Raw genomic sequence first — 18690 nt, 5'->3', positions numbered from 1 at the left:
AACTACTTTAACGCAAGACTTAAAACAAGACAATGCACACAGGCACGCACGTATATTAAACTTATTTTGAAATCCGCAAATGCATTAACGGCAGTAATATATTGCACAGAGTCCTGTTTGTTCCATGCAAAAAAAAAAATTATAATTCTTGTGAGATATAAACTCAATTATGTTTACATCACTCGCTTATTTTGCCACAAAAAATGTAATTGAACCCGTTTATCTCATTTTCTCTCAATCGCACGATTCCATTCGTTTCTTCTCAGAATTGTGAGTTTATTATTAGCAGTAGTAGTGTTATTAATAACTAAACTTTTGCAATTGCAATTGCAAGTTGATGTTTCGCAATTCTAAATGGATTTTAATCTAATTCAGTTTTTTTCCGAACGTTGAATCGAACTCAAAATGGTCATTCTGAGTGAAAAGTGGGAATTCACAACAGGCTTCCGTAGTCTCGGTCATTAGTCAAAATCTGTAAAGCCCTGCTTCTTATTCAGGCCAGTAACCAACCACAGGAAGAGACCATTAGACCTAAAAAAAGCATGTATAGCTGTTACTAGTTCAAGCTTTTTTCTCTGAACAGCGTGAGCACAGGACTCATTAAAAGTAATGCTTTAATCAAAAGCTGACCGATTTTAATGGCGCCTCTTTAGTGCCTAGACAGAAAACAACATAGATCCGCCACAAAATGTACTGCAGATTATACAAATACGGAGCAAGGAACAATAAGAGCGCGCAGTCGCCGTTTTGAGGCAGTTGTACACATTTTTCATTGAGAAGAAATAATAAAATGCAGTGCTGACTCCGTGTCTCACACACACACACACACACACACACACACAATAACTGACACATCTGTCTGGTCTGACCTGGTCATCCACTTTGTGGGCTATAATAGTGGCTCCTTCCTCCAGTTCAGCATCACTCAAGGGCCGAATCCGCAGGGCCACCTGCAAAACGGCAAAAAATAAGGAAATGGCACTGGTTTCGAAAAGGATTTGAACCCTAAGCTATTTTTACAAAGCATGCATACCACTGAACAGAATAATAATAATGAAAATAATAATAAACCAAATGGCTCTAATTAAAAAATAGGTCATATTTTGAGTCCTATTTTGTATCGAATGCAGTGTAGTGATATCCTTGGGAAATGGAAGATAGCGGTTTACATTAATCGAAGGTGAGCTCCGTATTCTCAATAGTTTTCATTTTAAGGGAATTTCCGTTTGAGTCTTAAAAATACAGAAAGAACCGACGGGTCACTGTGCAGCGATGCAGCTCTGCAATCTAAGCACTTAATTATGCAATATAAATATTATAGCTGCAGGCGTTATTGCTTCTAGAGGAACAAATGGCATCATTTAATATGATAAAAGGATGCGGCAAAACCAGTTCTGTTTCATACAGCCAATACTCACATAAAGTCAGATTTTTTTTTGTGTGTGTGTGTTAATGTTATTAATTTTCTAAACGTGTAAAAACTGGCCTGGAAAAGGTACGTGACTGTCTCAGATTTACATTAGCTAAAGAAAAGTAATCTTACAGTGTCTTACAGTGGAAGAAGAGAAAGGGAACTTAAACTGCCGCTCTGAATTATTGAGAGGGGGGCAAAAGATCACTACAAAACAGGTATTAAGCTCCCAGAGAATCTAAATATAACAAGTGTAGACTGTCAGACTGAAATCTGTTCGGGGGTTTTAAGTAGACAAGCCGTCAGGGAATGAAATGGGACTATAGAGGTAAATAAAATCCTGTTATTTGCATATAAAGTTATTGGCTAAGCACAGCCGAAACTATCACATTTGTATGCGGTATGCAGAAATCATATACGCACGCATACTTAGTTAAATGCGTAAAGTGTCCATATTTAAATGTAATATTTTTTGTATGTTTTGGAAATTTTTTATCATGTTTTTGCCTCACTAGATGATTTTAAAGTTCATTTAAAAAAATTACACACAATGTCTCTGTCTCTATAAACTCTTTAGAACTGCATTTTATATATATATATATATATATATATATATATATATATATATATATATATATATATATACACATACAAATACATGTATATATATATATATATATATATATATATATATATATATATATATATATATATATATATATATATAGTTATGAACTGCATACAGTCTGTATAAAAGGATATGCAGATAAATACTAATATAACTATAATACTGCATAATACGTATACTGCATATTCACTCTGTAACTCTACACTGTAATTCTCTTATACATAAATTATTATTATTATTATTATTATTATTATTATTATATTAATGGTTGAAACACCAAAGTCTACAATGCTGTTAAAATATAAACTATACATTTGCTACACCCAAAACAAATATGTAAACACGTTTTCTAATCTACAAAAATACACATTTTTCGGCTGAACGCAGTCAACAAACTCTACAAGACTCAAGTGCAGGTAAATAGTAAGTCAGGGGACTCACTGTCAGCTGATGGTCCTTTGATTCTCCAGTGTCCTTCATCGTGATGTTTCGCGGGACGTTTTCACGGCTATTTGTCAGCTAAAACGCGCGCGTCACGCGAAGGGAGCGCAGCAGGCGCCGCGCGGTCATGATTCACCTGCGCTTCTCTCTCTGTGAGATTAAAAAACACGCTAGACGGTCAAACGCGGGTCGCGAGGGTCTCTTAAACGCACGCGAAGTCCGTCAGGTCCATATCTGAGGATGTGTGTTCCTCCACCCACAGTAAACCGTGTGTGTGTGTGTGTGTGTGTGTGTGTGTTGTGTTTGTGATGTCCCTAGAGATGAGAGCAGTAGTGCAGTGCGCACTGAAACGCGTCACTCACCGCCGCTGATGCTTCTTCACTCAGGTGGACAGAAATTCTCAAACTGAAGCAGCAGCGCCGCTCGCTGGCCAGGAATTGTATTGCAGTTTTCTTCCTTCGATTCAATACTGTGGGTCGTGTTTTATTTCAGTATGTTATTATTATACAAAAATAAATAAATAAATAAAAAATTTTATATATATATATAATATATATATATATATATATATATATATATATATATATATATATATATATATATATATATATATATAATGAATTTTTATTAATTAAATTCTATATAATTTGCAATATACAATAATTGAAATAAGAATTTAAGATTAAATTCTATATAAGCTTCATATAGCAATAATTGAAACAAATATTTATAGATCAGAAACCCATATAGCTATATATATATATATATATACAAACAATATATATATATATATATATATATATATATATTCTGCTTAGGGCTTAGGTCCATTTTTAAATTTGATTTTATTCATAGGTAATATACATGTGGAAGGACAAAATATAATCAAACAATAATGCATGTTTACAATTTACTTAACCAATTTTTTTTATTACAAAAAGTCACTACCAATTACATCATTCCATTTCCGATAACATCATCTGATGCTCTTTTGAGGATATTAAAGAAAAGCGAAAATCTGAAACAACACTGACGACTGCTGGACTTATTGCAATAATCGCATATTAATAAAATAAAAATGCTAAATGCATTTTATTTATTGCAACATTTCAACTGCATTTATTCCTGCACATGCCTGGTTAAGTCAAATTTATGTAGCACTTTTCACAATATATATTGTTTCAAAGCAGCTTTACAGAGTTCCTGGTCATACTGTGAAACTGCATTTCTGGTATTTAATGCCTATAATATAATATGTTCATGATAAATAAAAGTTCTCTCACTGAATTATCCCATTCCACTCAGAAATACATCACATTATAGAAGCGAAATGGGTTGCGAACACGATCTGTGTATGAGAGCAGCTCTTTTTTGGCAATCTACAGAGATATTTCTCTTCTTGTAAAGGACGATACACCGTTAGTATCGCGCTCCTCCTGGAAATCTTTCTCTTCACACACACCTTTCTCCTGAAAAGGGAAAAAGAAAGTCAGATCAAAAACTATGAGACCAGCCAAACTACTTCTTTGTCCAATTAACTGCCTAGAAATCATTAGCGACACATACAGCAAACCTAATTATAAACCCCCTCTTTATTTTCAAATAACTTAGGTCCTTGAAAAGGCCAAAACCATTAATCACACGGGCCTTTGAGCAGAAAAGCCTATAGCAATACACTTCTGATGCTCACGCAAGCTCAAAAGCCTCCTCACCAATCACAGAGGAGCATAAAGCATTCTGGGTATAGGCGAAGTGGACTTTATTGATTTTTCTTTCTTTGTCTTTCACAAAAGAGCTTTTTCACCCCAGCTATCAGGGTTATATATAGAGCCCTGAACCCTTATCTTATTGGAGCAACAGTCCAAACACGGGGTGCAATTTGTTTAAGCTCAACAAAGGGGGGCGATTTCATTTGATGGGCCGTTCTGAAACACACACATATGACAACGCCCATCAAAACACACAGATGCGTGGTTAAAAACCTCGATTAAAGGTGACGTTTAAAACACCGGAGTAAACATGTTCGCTCAAGAAACCTTGTTTCGTTCCTTCTCCTCTTTCTTCTTCTCGGCTTCCATGATGTCGAAGAACTCTTTCTCTGCACGAGCCACTAGCTCCTCTGCGCTCTCCTCCCCGTCTGCTTCTTTGCCCTCGTCTTCTCGGCTCTGTTCGGAGCGGCTGCGTTCCTTCAGACGCATCTCTCTGTGCCGAGCTTCCAGAATCTTCTCCCGCTTGGTCTCACGTTCAAACATCTGCAAAAATAAAAGTGTAGTGTATGATAGACGGATGTACAGTACGTACAAAAGTACTTCTATTCTTTTCATCAGTGTCATTAAAAACATTTTAATTCTAGTTTTATATTAGAGAGTGTAATAGAGTGTAATAATTTTTTATAAAGTATATATATAATAGTATATATATATATATATATATATATATATATATATATATATATATATATATATATATATATATATACTGTATATATATATGTTGTCTTTATTGGACAAAATAATAGATTTGATCAATTTTAGCTTTCATTAAATTGATCAAATGCATGGAAAAAAATAAATAAATAAAAAAGGTTATTTCAGAATTCAGAATAAGTCAGAATTTTGACTATATATATTTCTTTTTTTTCTCCTTTAATTAAAGCATCCTGAAAAAAGTGTCATAATATGATGCACACACAACTATTTTCAATGTTGATAATAATTAAAAATGTGTCTTGTGTATATTAGATATCAGCATATGTGACCCTGGACCACAAAAAACATTCAGAAGTAGCATGAGTATATTTGTAGCAATAGCCAACAATACATTGCATGAATCAAAATTGTGTTTTTTTTTTATGCCAAAATCATTAGGATATTAAGTAAAACCACGTTCCATGAAGATATTTTAATTCGGACAAAAAGGTGATAAACCATACGTCAATGGAAAGCTTATTTATTCAGCTTTCAGATTTATTTAGATGTTGTATAAATCTGGGTTTATAACTTGTTTTGTGTGTCCAAGGTCATGTATGGTAAAGATTTGTGAAGGGTCTCGTCACACTAAACACTGAAGTAATGGAGCTGATGTGTTGGTGTGTGACCTCTGAGACCAGGGCCTTCTCGTTCTTCTGCAGCGTACACAGTCCGGCTGAAATCTCCATCAGTGTTGTAGTTCCCAGCTGAGAGCCGCAGCCCAGGAAACGGCCGTTATCTTGGACTCGGATGCTGTATAGGGCTTCATCGCAAACCTGAGAGAAAAAAACGCACGCGTTTGACATTGTCGTTATTTATTAAAATACACAACGCTGAGATATTGGACAGTGAGATGGGTTTCAGCACAAGGAAGAGATGTTAAGGACCAACTTTGAGGCTGAGAGTTGGGTCGTTCTGTTTAAACAAGATGTCCCACACGTCCAAGGTGCCGTCCATCTTTACCGTAAAGAAAACCGAGGGTCTGACTGGACTCCAACAGCCATCTAACAGATGGGCCATGTGATACCTGCAGGAACAGATGCAGTTTAGAATACACCAAACATCTGCAATGCCATTAAAAGTTTAGGGTTACTAGAAATTAAGTATCCCCATATATATAACAAAACAGAAGTTACTTGGTCCACATGATAGAAGACTCTTTGATATCCTCCGACCAGATGCGGGCGGTCCAGTCAGCCACGGTCAGGAAGTTCTTAGGAAATAACGGGTTCCTCTGAAGGGCGTAAATGGGACCATGGTGTCCGCTGTACGTGCATACAATCTTCTCAGCTGGGGTCTTTGCTTTGCGATTGCATGAAACCACAAGACCCTGCTCCGTGCCCACCATGAACTTAGTGGGCTTGAGAAATCAAAAACAAACCGTGTTAAGGTTTTCAACACATATTTCTTCAAGGGAGCCAAAAACTGAGAACTGCTCTTACCATAGTGGTCTCAAACTCCAGTGAGACCGCACCGAGGGCATTATCAAGGTTCCCCTTCTTACTAGGGTCCAGTACGAGTCTCTCAGTGGGCTCACTCATCTTCCGAATGTCCCACCACAGTACCTGGTGTCAGATGAGAGTATCTCCGATGACTTTATTAATATGCTATGCAAATCTCGGTAAAATAATGTGGGGTTTATTTCTTTTTTGTAGACGTTTGTGTCATTGCACGCAAGACCTGGCCATCTGTAGAAGCCGAGAAGATGTCCGTGCCTGTCTTTGACTGCAGCCAGATGACTTTGTAGACAGGATCTCTATGGCTTTGTTCGATGGTGGACATCTCCACTGGCTGGCTGCCTTTACGAGTGTCCCAATACGCTGATAATCAGTTAAATAACAAGGCGGTCATGCATAATTTTACACAAAAACCCGATGTTATCTACAGATGCCGTTTCAATACTCATTTCATCTTCGCATTTAGTGCCATACTATCAGTCTAGCCATTAGATTTACAAAAAGCCACATCTGTTTTATCTAGAAAATGCTATTCAGACAAGGTCAAAGGTACTTTTTTCCATTAACCATAATTTATTGAGAACTAAAAGCGCACAGAGAGACTGAGGTTAATCTAATTACACCACTAAAAGAGTTCACGGTCATAAGTGTTGTGGTTGCTGGAGTAGAACATGATTAATTGTGCATCCAGAGAGGCTCTCAGGTGATGAAACCAACCGATTTGTCCATTGTAGCTTCCCCCAACAAGAATGTGTGAATCTTTTGGATTGTACTCCAGACATACAAGCGGAGATACAGGTTTCAGAGTCATCTCAGGTTTATTGGGATTTTCTAAAAGTGAAAAACATTCATTTGTATTTTTGTCTTTAATATATGTGACACGTGAAAGAGAATTTCTTAAGTCATACCAATGTCCCATATGTAGGAGTCGAAGCTCATGTCATCGGGTGCTCTTTGAAACTCCAGGGAGGAGTAGGCGACAGCAAGTTTATGGTTGCCATCGGGGTGCCAGGACAAACTTGTGGCTGTGCGCTTCACTTCATTAGGGTCTCTAAAAAATATATAATAATATAATTATAATTATACAATTATATCATACAGTTGTTATATATATATATATATATATATATATATATATATATATATATATATATATATATATATATATATATATATATATTTTTTTTTTTTTTTTTTTAGAACAAGTCTGTCCTAATGTGTACATGTAAATAGGGATAATTTAAAAAATTATATTTATAATTACAATTATATCATACAGTTGTTTTATATATATATATATATATATATATATATATACATTTTATTTTTTTACATTGTATAATTTGATAGTATACATACAACACACAATTATGATCAATGTTAAAAACAATTGTAAAGCTTGATGTGTTAATGGAAAATATTTTTTGTTTTGTTGTTATTATAAAACAAATAAAAACAATATGGAAAAATGTAAACATTATAGATGTTTTAACTGTGGCTTTTGATCAATTGAATGCACCCTTGCTGAATAAAACTGTTAAAATTGTTAATAAAACGCAGTTTCCTTGTTGATATGTTGCTCTATCATCACCTGAAGACATTGATTGTCTTGGCTGATGGCTGTTCCTCTGACTCTTCCGTTACCTCCTCATCCTCATCCTCAAAGAACTCCTGGTAGATGTCTGTGGCATTGTTCTGCTTGCAGCAGTGTTCCATGAGCTGCATTGGGCAAAATCAGGCTTGTTTTTCAAGAAATAAATCAAAAACATGTCTTGTGACCTTCTGAGTCTCATCTGAAATACTGCTCATATAATACTCTGATAGTGGTCAACAGTCTAAGGCACTCACACCAGCAATCTGCATGATAGTGTTCTGATAGTGTTCATCCTTCTCCACTTTCTTCCTGTAGCGGATGGTCGCTTCCATGTCCTCTGGATTGAGATCTTTCGGCCACCCTCCTTCAGCATGGTTTACTCCTCGTGACTCTGATTCAAAGCGCTCTGTGTTCACCTGAACGTGACGACAGGCTCACCATTATTCAGTCCATGATTGATAATAACTCATATTGTGTTGTTATAGTGTTAATGCCGGCCTCACCTCATGCTCGGACATTTCCTCGGCACACTGAACGGTCACATTACACGGATCTCTCACTGTGAAGTTTGCAGCGAGGGACGTGTCAGGCAGGATGTCCACATGCAGCTCAGCTGGACGGTCAGAAAAGTTACACTGGCGTCCAAACTCACTGCGCTTCTTTGTGTACACGTACACAATCTCCATTTTAGCTAAAGGTAAGAAAAGCATGTTTGGAAAGGATTCTTAATTATGAGTGTTTAAAAGTATTTTATCAACATTAAGTTGTGGGTTGTTTTTTAATTTTTTTAAATGGTCCAGTAGGATGGCATTTAAAAAAAAATAAAAAAAAAAAAAAAAATATATATATATATATATATATATATATATATATATATATATATATATATATATATATATATATATAAAAAGTCATGAATGTTGAATGTCTCTATAATTATTATACACACTGTTTTGAGCTATTGGTGACAACTTATGAGTGACAAGTTACTTTTTTACAATTAATAGGCCTTAATGTTTGTATAAATGTTAAACATAGACTATTATTTCATTTCATTTTATTATTAACTAATATGTGAGGAATTATAATATTTCACACCTACTTACTGATGATAAAATGATCAAATGTGACCAACTAGTTTTTAAAAAGGCATGCATCCCTTTAAATAGCAAGGTCACGCAAACTTTATTTATAAAGCGCTTTAAAACAATAGACCGTGTCAAAGCACTTTACTGCATTAAATAGGAAAATGGTGTTTCAATAAAGGTCATAATTCTTCATAATTATTACACATTAAATGTTTACGTTGTATTTTTTCATACATCTTTACAGGAATTATATTCTGTCACGCCCACCGAAGACAAAATCTAGCTGAAACTCGTTTCAGCTCAAGAACGATAGAATTGATCATTTTAGCGTTTGTATTAAATTACAAAACCTCTGTTAAAGTAAACCAAACCTCTGTTTCACAACACTGACGCGTTCCTGAAAAACAAAAAACTTAAGTCTCAAAGTAGCCCTTAAACACTTCCCCTTTCTTTCCTGTGAAGAACTACTTCGAGTCAAACAGCAGCACTACGATATCATAAAGTTTTTTTAAAAGCAAAGCGTGGATATTTTGTACATTTACCTCAGTCAACGGTTGCTTTGGAAGGACTTGCTGCACAAACAAACACCAAACATAGCACACCAAGGCCTGTACAACCCTTTTGGTGTTAAATCTTTCAGAATAAGACGTGTTAATAATCTTAATTACCTGATTTTGTAACGCTTTCTTGGTTTTGGTGGATTGTCTTCAGGTCTGTAAGAGTTTACCGTTTCCTAGCAACGAGGGGCGAGTGACGTCACGTCTACGGACATATTTTCACTCTCTTTAAAGTAGTTAACTAAATAATACAAACAATACCAATGCAGAATGATTCATACAGATTATTTAGGAATGTTTAGTTCGAAGTAAGCTGTTTTAACTCTTTGTCTTGCGGATGTTAGACAACAGCGCCAGTAGAGGGCGCCATTTATCAACACTTATTGGAAACATTTTCAGAAAATATAAGAGATTGTTAAATTAAGTTTACTTTGTTTATTATTTAATTATCATTTATCATTTTAAGCAACGCATCCATGGCAAAAAAGTTTTTTTTTTTTGCCCCGTTTTAGAAAATTAGAGCAAAATGACTAAATTTATTTACATCTGCATTATCTGCAAAAATCACTTAATGTAGTTCTATATATATTAATATAAAAAATATTTTAAGTAATTTTGCTTATTCTAAGAACTAAATTATAGTAAAGGAATTTTAAGTTTATATATATATATATATATATATATATATATATATATATATATATATATATATATATATATATGTGACTAGAAACGAAACAAAAATACTAATATAAGCCTTTTTGCAGTGCAGTTAAAATAATACATCTTAACCATAAAGTAACTGTTTTCACAGAATTAGTACTATAATGATCAGGTATTCATAACTTCACATATAGTTTATTAAAGCTGTTGACCAAAAGATTTTTTTTGTTGCAGTTTCATAATTTTTAAAAAGTTTACATTTTGTTGCCAAGTCAAAAAATAGTGTTTTATGGCAGCATTATCAGTGTAAAAACACACCGGCTATAACTGAAGTGCTTTTCTTATATGTTATGCGCCTACAACTTTCAAAAATAACTGTTACACTGAAATGTCTTAATTCAATTCAAAATGGTTTTATTATATCCGTGTTTCTGTCCTCTAAGTTAAACAGAAATCAAGCACCACCCTCAGTGTCTGCGACACAGTGCTATCCATGAAACCGAAGCATTAAAACCAGTTTTAAAACTGTATTAAAAATGATCTAACTATGCAATGAACCAAACAGACGTGACCATAAATCTCAAAAGAAAACACTGCGCAAGCATTTGTCCAAGTAGCCGATTTTATCAAACAACATACCGAAAATGGCACACAAGAATGGAGCAAAGAAAGGAATACAAATAATCACACAATGGTTATCATACATGTTATTTACATCTGGTCACCAGGTTAATACAAAGCATATGCGTTTGCATCACGGGAAGAAATTGGCTCAGAGTTGATACGAGAAGATTTTAATTTGAAGTAAAACGACTCCTCCTGTGCCTGCTGGAAATGAGGTAAACTTCTCTCTGGATGTCAGAAACATCACTTGTGGAACAAGTTTTGATTTTGTTGTGCTTAAAATGCCTCTACATGCATAAAACAGAAAAGCTTTTATTCCCTGCTGCCATAGATACACACCAGCGGTTGCTCACCAAAAAAAAAAAAAAATGAAAGGGAATGAAAACAAAGGGTTTAGAGGCACAAAACATGCTTCCATTCTTGGCACAAAACACATTTACAAAACAAACGAGGCTTCACTTCAAAATAAGAAGATGCATTAGTATCTGTACAGTTCGCCATCATAAAAAGTGATGACATGTCCATGAAGTCCACACTGCACAGTAGCTAAAAATGTTAACACCTTTTCATGAGCAACTGCTTAGAAAAGTACCTAGCAAACCTACTATGATGATGCTAGCGCTGCTGTACACCGTGTAGGACTAAACGTCCAATGGACAGAATATTAATACTTCAACCAGTGTCCACACTTATATGTACACAATCTTTGAAATGGCAAATGGGTAACCTTTATAAGGTTATGCACTCCGGTAAGAAAAAATGAGAAATTTCTATGTCTAAAAATAGTGGTCCCACTATATTCATATTAGTTGTCTTTAACTACCATGAAAAGAAATTGTTAGTGCGAGAGTTTATATATATACATATATATATATATATATATATATATATATACACACTTTCTATGTAAGTTGGTCATTGTTACATTTAGATACTAAGTAATATTATTTTACTACATGCACTTACTATATGGTCTTAGGGTTACTTGCATGTAACTATGTATAACTGATTGTTGTTATGAACACTTACGTACAATGTAGTGTTTGTGTTCAATTTGTATTGTAGAAGACTTTATGGTAATAAGGTGAGGGACAGGTTTCACGGTGCGGTTAATTTTAAATGTTAACAGTGTAATTTATGGAAAAGATGCAAGAAAATAAAATGCAGATTTATGTTAGCACATAGTAGTTAAAGACACTTAATATAAAGTGGGTCCAAAATAGCATTTGTTACCCACATCGAACAGTTTCTGCAGTTGAAAAGGCAATAGGGAAGACCAACAGTCTATCCAATGAAAAATATGGTGTAAACGTACAGATTATTGGATATTTCAGCACCTCACAAAAAATGTCAATAGTGAGGGAAAAGAAGCGTCGCACCATCAGAATGATTGACAAACACACGCATGCATGCCAGCACCCGCACAGACACACACCGAGTGCTCTTAAAATGACGTTCTCCTTTCAGACTGTGCTCCTTTAAGATGGGCATGAGCGCATGCTGGCGTGAGAGCTTTCCACGTGTCCTTATTTCCGGTGTGTGAAGACTCACACCAGTTCTACGCTCGGAAATCCTCCCCAAAGTGTCTGATCTGGTCTTCGGTCATGGAGAGGTAGGTGGCTCTCATGGTTGGAGAGTACTGTGAAAAACATCCACACAGAAGTCACAAACCGATGACATATCCGCATCGTTAAACACATTCAAGCAAACGAGAACCATTTTTTAAGCGTGAAATGAAAATGAACTACACTTTTGTGTTTGGTGTGGACCAAGGCGGTTTCTTTTAGCTATAGGATTTTTATTTACTTACAATCTAAACCTGTATACAAGTTATTAGCTGACAAAAGGGTTTGTAAGGCATGCTAGTGGCCAGACAACACTACAATCCGACAGGAAAAAAATGCTCTTGTAAATGCATTCTAACCTCCTACCAATAGGGGGCGTGCTCTACACAGCTCATCTGAGTCTAACATACAAGGTGTGTGGGTATGTCTATGAGGATCCATGCCAGGAGTGAAAAAGGGAAAAATCACCCACACAGAATTTATTCAAACGCATGGGGGAAAAAACAAGGGATGAAATAAAAGGAAAAAAGGGAAGGATCGGAGAACAAAGGGACTGGAACAATAATACTGTAATCATACAGCAACTTACGCGGTTTCTATATGGCTGAGAGTAAAGCTCCAAAAAGAATTTTATTTTTTGGTTAAAATAAGGAAGGAAAATAAGAACAGAAACATACAAACAGAGAAACATACGAACAAACAAAGAAAAAACGTAAAAAAGAAGCTATTAGCAGAAGACAGCAGAAAGCCACTGGCTATCAAAGGACAAATAGAAGTTTAAGGGTAGAAATAATCATGGCAAGAGTTTGGAGTCAGCATGAAATCTAAATTTGTTTGCCATTAGGACTAACTTTGGTTATAATGAGCGCACACTGAATTTTCATCCAAAATGTTCACACTTTAAAAAAATAAATACAACCTCAAGTACTTGTCAATCACATTTGCACTCACTGTGCAATGCCCTTTATTCTTGTGCTCTAATAGTGCTCTTAATTAGAAAAAAAAAATATATTTTTTTTTTTACATTTTAAAAAAATTGTATTACGGTCAACAAAAATATTTCTTTCTTTTTAATTAATACAATTGATAATGCAAACGATTATTTCCTTGACAATACAAAATGCATAAAAAAGTCTTATTTCTTCATCCGTTACATTTTTTAACCATTTAATGAGTCATTTCTAAATATAAGTATTAATGTCTTTAAAGGCACTTACAACTGTAGTGTGCACACGGCTAATTTCGATTTCATGCTAACCCTTAAAATGATTGTGAAAAAGGTTAATCTTCGGTGTGAATTATTGTCATTGTGTCAGCATGGGTGCGTGTGTGTTCGTGAGAAGGGCTTGGCCTCTGGAGCCCAACGCACCGAAGGAGGAGGAGATCCCCTCCCGATCAGAGGCACGTTCTCATAGCGCGGGTTTCCTCCAAACAGCGCGGACTGGTTCCTGTCAAAACAAGACAGTGACGAATGAAAAGAGAAGATGCGGGCGAGAGCGCAAGACAGCGAGAAAGGAAATACTTTAGAAGTAATAAAGTGAACTTAATAATCCTCGAGAAGGGAAAAATCAATCGGCATCGCCTCCCCATAACACCCAGAAGTTATTGAATTGCACAAAGCTCAGACACATCGATCTGAAAACAGGAAATTACAGGATATGAAAAATGATAAATCACGTGTAAAGTGGACTCTTACATGTATTCTGACAGGGGTGCGTTGGTCACAGCCTGTGTTGGAGGGTGCAGGCTGGTCTGGCTGCCCATGCTGCTGCTGTAGCTGCAGAAGCTGTGCATGTTGGCCTGCTGTGAATGGTGCGACGCCATTCGCCGGCTCTGAGGGTTAAACGGGTCCCCGTCGTCAATGTCATCATAGTCTCTATCTCTGTGGAGAGAAAGAAGCATTGTTTACGCTATCATTTAGCAAGTTTGGGCGCGGTAATATTCTTTTATTACTACTTTATACAAAGGCTGCATATTTATGATAAAAGTGCAGTTTACAAATATAGCACCATCAGAATTAACAATACAAGAATTGAAGGGATGGTTCACCCCAAAATTTAGAGTTGTTCCAAACATTAGTTTATTTCTTCTGTTGAAGATAAAATACAATATTTTGAAGAATGTGTGTTACCAAATGGTTTTTGGTGCCCACTGAATTCCTTTTTTTTTTTTTTTTTTTTTTTTAAATGGAGCAGTACATGTTTGGTTTCTCACATGCTTTAAAATATATTATTTATGCTCGACAGAAGAAAGAAACTCTTAGAGGTTTGAAACAACTTGACGGTGAAAAAAAAACTTTTTGGGAGAACTAACACCTCAAGTCAAGCAAAACAGAGGCAAAATAAGGAGATAAGCAAGAATGGCAGGGAGCATCAGACTAATTAAAAAACATAAAGACTACCACTAAATGAAGATTGGTAATTGAAGACCTGTTGTTTTTAAGCAAACTGGTTGAGAACCCATAAATACATATCACTTGTGATATGACACTTTTGACAAACAGGTGGCGCTGCCGACAAACTGATGTTGTGTGGTTAAATCCAGTTTGGCATCATGCCATCAATTTTGACTACAAGTCATATGAAAATGGTTTCAGAAAGATGAGAAAACAATGTAAGGACATTTGTACATCGTGCTGTCTCGTGACTATTTCATGGCGCTGACCCAAAACTCCAGAGGTTGCTTCAGGTTATGGTGCTAAACGTCAAGTTTCACATTAATATGGCAATGCATTTGTAAAATACAGCATTTTACAACACGATTGACAATGGAAGATGCCCACAAAAGGTGCCATGTGAAAACCATGACTCGGTATGCCATACAGAAACTCTTTAAAAAACTGTTTTTCATATCTTTTGACTAGTACGCAAAAAGATACTGTTCCCGAAACTTTGAAAACAAAACACCCTCGGGGCATGCTTGTAATGACAGGTACTGGAGTTTCAGCGTTCTTTCTTTATGCAAAGGATTTAACAGACCTATCTGTAATTCTCAACTGACTCACAAAGAACTCAAATTAACTTAGACTTAGTTTATGGAGGTTTAATTAGAGTTAAGTGCATTTTAATGCATTCAGAGTGTCTGTGTTTGTTTGTGTGTGTGTGTGTGTGTGCGTGCGTGTGTGTACTGTACCTGTTGGCAATCTGTCGCCACGCTCTCGGGATGGCACACAGCATGACGGAGAAGGCACAGGCCGCCAGAAGAGAGAACAGACAGAGATACAGTAACCCCTCCACGCCGTCATAACACACACCTATCAGAGCATCCAGGTAGTCCTGCGAACACACACAGCCCACAAGAGATTTAGATGCATTTTACTAATTGCTAAAATCTCATTAATCTCGCAACATCACATTAGAAAGAAGCAGGTGGAACATTATGTGTGCGCCGTACCTTATTGAGTCCCCGGCAGTCTAAAAGTGCAGTAAGCTGATGCAAACTGGCCTCTGAATTATTCAATAAATGCTGAATACTCAATAAATCCCTCTGAAAAGAACCACACATGATTGCTATGAAAACCTACAATTAAATCATTTTAAATACAATATAATAAAATGCCTTTATCTGCATAGCTATTTTTATACACCAAGAAAGAATTGAAACTATATAACATTTATATTACAATAAATATAATAATATAGTACATTGACTTACAATATTACATAAAATGTTGTCCAATTAAAATGATTTTTTATGATAGGAATTAAAATATAATAAGAAGAATTTAATAAGAAGAATATTAAACAATGCATGCTAGTCTGCCATGAAAATGTTATAAGTTATCTTATATATCATAATCTGTATAGTGCACCCTCACCTCAGCTGTGGGGAACAGAGGCACCGCAAACTGCAGGAGACCTTGGATCTGGATCTGCATGGTGGTCAGCGATCTCTGGAAGACAGTCAGCGACTGCAAAACAAACTAATTCAGGATCAGTTTGTTTTGTTTAAGGGCTAACAAACAACATCCACACAGTTTAAGCATTACAGGTTCTGTTCATCATGAAAGGGACGTGTGTGTGCAGTTCCAGGCTCATCCAGCAGAGAGAGAAACTGCACCATGCACAGAAAAACACACCTGGTAACACTGACAACTCTCAAATCTATATAAATGGATACATCAGAAAATCCCAAAAATAAATTCATAGTTAGTATATTCTAAGGATGATTATATGTACCTTTGATGATAAATGTGACATTCTTGTTTTAATCAGGCTTTAGATGTGGAAAGAAAAAGCAAGAAACTACTCAACTAAAAGAAAAAGTGAGTGACAGAATGAGAGATTTAGAGACTGTGAGTCTGAATACACAGAGATTAGAAATTAAAGATGTGGCCAAGAAAAGAACGCAAGGGAATATGATTAAAAAAAAGACTTCCATTTCATTACAAGGATATTTTCACACATTAGAAATGCTGAAGAGGCTCTTCACAGACTGATATTCTGTGTATGTGTGTGCCTGTGTAAGACTGAACGAGTAAAGGACATGCTACTGATCTCTTGTTATAAACATCTTTGCTTCTGTCTTTGTGACAACTCTATTGATCTGAGAGAGATGTCTACAGTTTCTCTGTTATAGCAAGTCAAGCCGAACTGCAGCAATCTGAGATATAGGACACTGGCCTTTTACTGCCTGACCTAAAAACCCTGAGAGATGCAGTGAGACAGGAGAAGTGGGGGAGAAAGCCACAGACAGAGTCAGAAAAAGAATAAAGTAGGTGGAGGGAGGGAGGGAGATTGATAAGGCAGTAACTGATAACTATAGATTTGTGAATTTAAGACGCTATTCATATTGACCTAATGGAACCACACTACCTAATCATTTTAATGCAGTCTACATACATTATGACAATTTTTTTTTTTAAATACGTTTGTTTGTTTTATGCATTTTTATGTAATAATTAGTAATTAAAGAGGTTTAATTTAAGTACTGCAATGAAATACAAATTATGAATGTGAGTCTGCAGTCTGAAAACTTGATGAGAAACAATAATACAAAGAAAATAAATGCATATTGCATTGCTCTTGCTGGCATACTAATATATAGCAATTACAAACCCCTTATTTTTTATTGAATCAAATCAATAATGGTCAAATTATATGCAAAAATTTTTTTTAGCTATTTTAACCAGTGTAATGACTCACTTAGTATATGTTTGACTTATAATATATTACATTATTTTTCTATATTAAAATAGATATTTTTATTTCTCTGAATTACAATAATTCAGTTTAAGTAAAATGAAATGAAAAAGGTACATTATAAATTGCAAGGGTACAGTATAAAAGGAATGCGATGAGAAAATGCTACAATAAATAAGACATTAAATAAGCATTTCTCTACTACATTGCCCATGCTGATATACAAATATTAAATCTGATATACAAATATTAAATCTGCTTCTTTTTAACAAATTGTTCATAAAGGCTCACAATAAGTAGTGCAATCACTTAGTAACGTACGGTTCTTGAATAAAAAAACTAGAATTAAAATACCTTAGACTCCTTATGAACCAAATCTCTACTTTTTTAGTAAGACATTAAAAAATAAAGCACAAGTGATCATTTCTATTAAACATAGTACCTGCTGAAACGGGTTGGGGAGCGTCTGGCTGCAGTACAGGTAATAATGCACAATATCTAGAAAAGAAGAAACAAGAAAGAGGGTGAATTGCGAAAAGCATGGCATATAGACCACAGAAAAGAAAAAGTGACATGTCTTTGAAATCTGATTAATCATTAAGATTGAATGGATCTTTCGATGGATGACGTTTACTATACTACACAGATGTGTAGCAGTCACTTTTAACTATTCTGTGGCTGTGGTGCTGTTTTCACTTTTGGGTGAAATATTCCTTTAAGTCTTGTGCTCTATAGAAAAGCAGCCTCTGAAGAACTAAATTTCCCTCTGGGAGGCTCCGTCCCCCTTGCACCTGAGGGAGCGAGCGACTGTCTGTCTGGAAGTGCAGGGACATATTATGGCTGAGAACAGGATTAAAGTTACGTAATCATAGGAATGGCCATTTTACCAATGTGTTCAGTCACAGTGATTATAGAGCAGGATTAAAGGTCTCTCAGATTAACCCTTTAAACTATTCAAGCACTTGATAGTGTAAAAATGCCATTTCATGCAAATTTGTTCACTGAAGAACTATAATCCCCATTCATAACATGAGATTACAATGAATGCAGAGT

At 35.5% G+C, this 18690-nt stretch overlaps 3 protein-coding genes across 8 annotated transcripts in view; all 3 read right to left on the bottom strand.

Annotated features, from left to right (window-relative positions):
• The window catches only part of kif19 (kinesin family member 19), a 36747-nt gene extending 33950 nt beyond the window's left edge, over nt 1–2797 (bottom strand). Inside the window, exons 1-2 of the mRNA XM_043253744.1 lie at nt 2481–2797; nt 870–950 (exon numbers count right to left, since the gene is read on the bottom strand). Of these exons, the coding sequence (XP_043109679.1) occupies nt 870–950; nt 2481–2519 (120 nt within the window). The 5' untranslated portion in view covers nt 2520–2797. The remainder of the gene's footprint in view (nt 1–869; nt 951–2480) is intronic.
• Nucleotides 2798–3376: 579 nt separating this feature from the next.
• dnai2b (dynein, axonemal, intermediate chain 2b) lies at nt 3377–9854 on the bottom strand. Of its 2 annotated transcripts, none has more exons than XM_043253411.1 (13): nt 9756–9854; nt 8503–8690; nt 8254–8415; nt 7997–8124; nt 7314–7456; nt 7123–7236; nt 6629–6768; nt 6391–6513; nt 6085–6308; nt 5840–5975; nt 5578–5724; nt 4517–4732; nt 3377–3949 (listed from the first exon to the last, which is right to left on the bottom strand). In XM_043253411.1, the coding sequence occupies exons 2-13, from the start codon at nt 8683–8685 to the stop codon at nt 3860–3862; spliced, it is 1806 nt and encodes a 601-aa protein (XP_043109346.1). In that variant the 5' UTR covers nt 8686–8690; nt 9756–9854; the 3' UTR covers nt 3377–3859. The 2 variants fall into 2 exon arrangements, with proteins under 2 accessions (XP_043109346.1, XP_043109347.1); XM_043253412.1 differs by lacking the exon at nt 9756–9854 and adding an exon at nt 9630–9699.
• Nucleotides 9855–10911: 1057 nt separating this feature from the next.
• ttyh2 (tweety family member 2) overlaps nt 10912–18690 on the bottom strand; it is a 44329-nt gene continuing 36550 nt past the window's right edge. Inside the window, exons 8-15 of one of the 5 annotated variants that reach the window (XM_043253901.1) lie at nt 18080–18135; nt 16314–16418; nt 15890–15982; nt 15629–15771; nt 14193–14378; nt 13866–13944; nt 13086–13112; nt 10912–12570 (exon numbers count right to left, since the gene is read on the bottom strand). In XM_043253901.1, coding sequence (XP_043109836.1) covers nt 12490–12570; nt 13086–13112; nt 13866–13944; nt 14193–14378; nt 15629–15771; nt 15890–15982; nt 16314–16418; nt 18080–18135 — 770 coding nt within the window. In that variant the 3' untranslated portion in view covers nt 10912–12489. The remainder of the gene's footprint in view (nt 12571–13085; nt 13113–13865; nt 13945–14192; nt 14379–15628; nt 15772–15889; nt 15983–16313; nt 16419–18079; nt 18136–18690) is intronic. The other 4 variants (XM_043253903.1, XM_043253902.1, XM_043253904.1 and 1 more) reach the window with 4 other exon arrangements.

Source organism: Puntigrus tetrazona, chromosome 12 (genome assembly GCF_018831695.1).
Source record: "Puntigrus tetrazona isolate hp1 chromosome 12, ASM1883169v1, whole genome shotgun sequence".
NCBI lineage: Eukaryota > Metazoa > Chordata > Actinopteri > Cypriniformes > Cyprinidae > Puntigrus > Puntigrus tetrazona.
The sequence above is the reverse complement of the archived record's forward strand: the minus strand, read 5'-3'. Positions and strand labels throughout refer to the sequence as shown.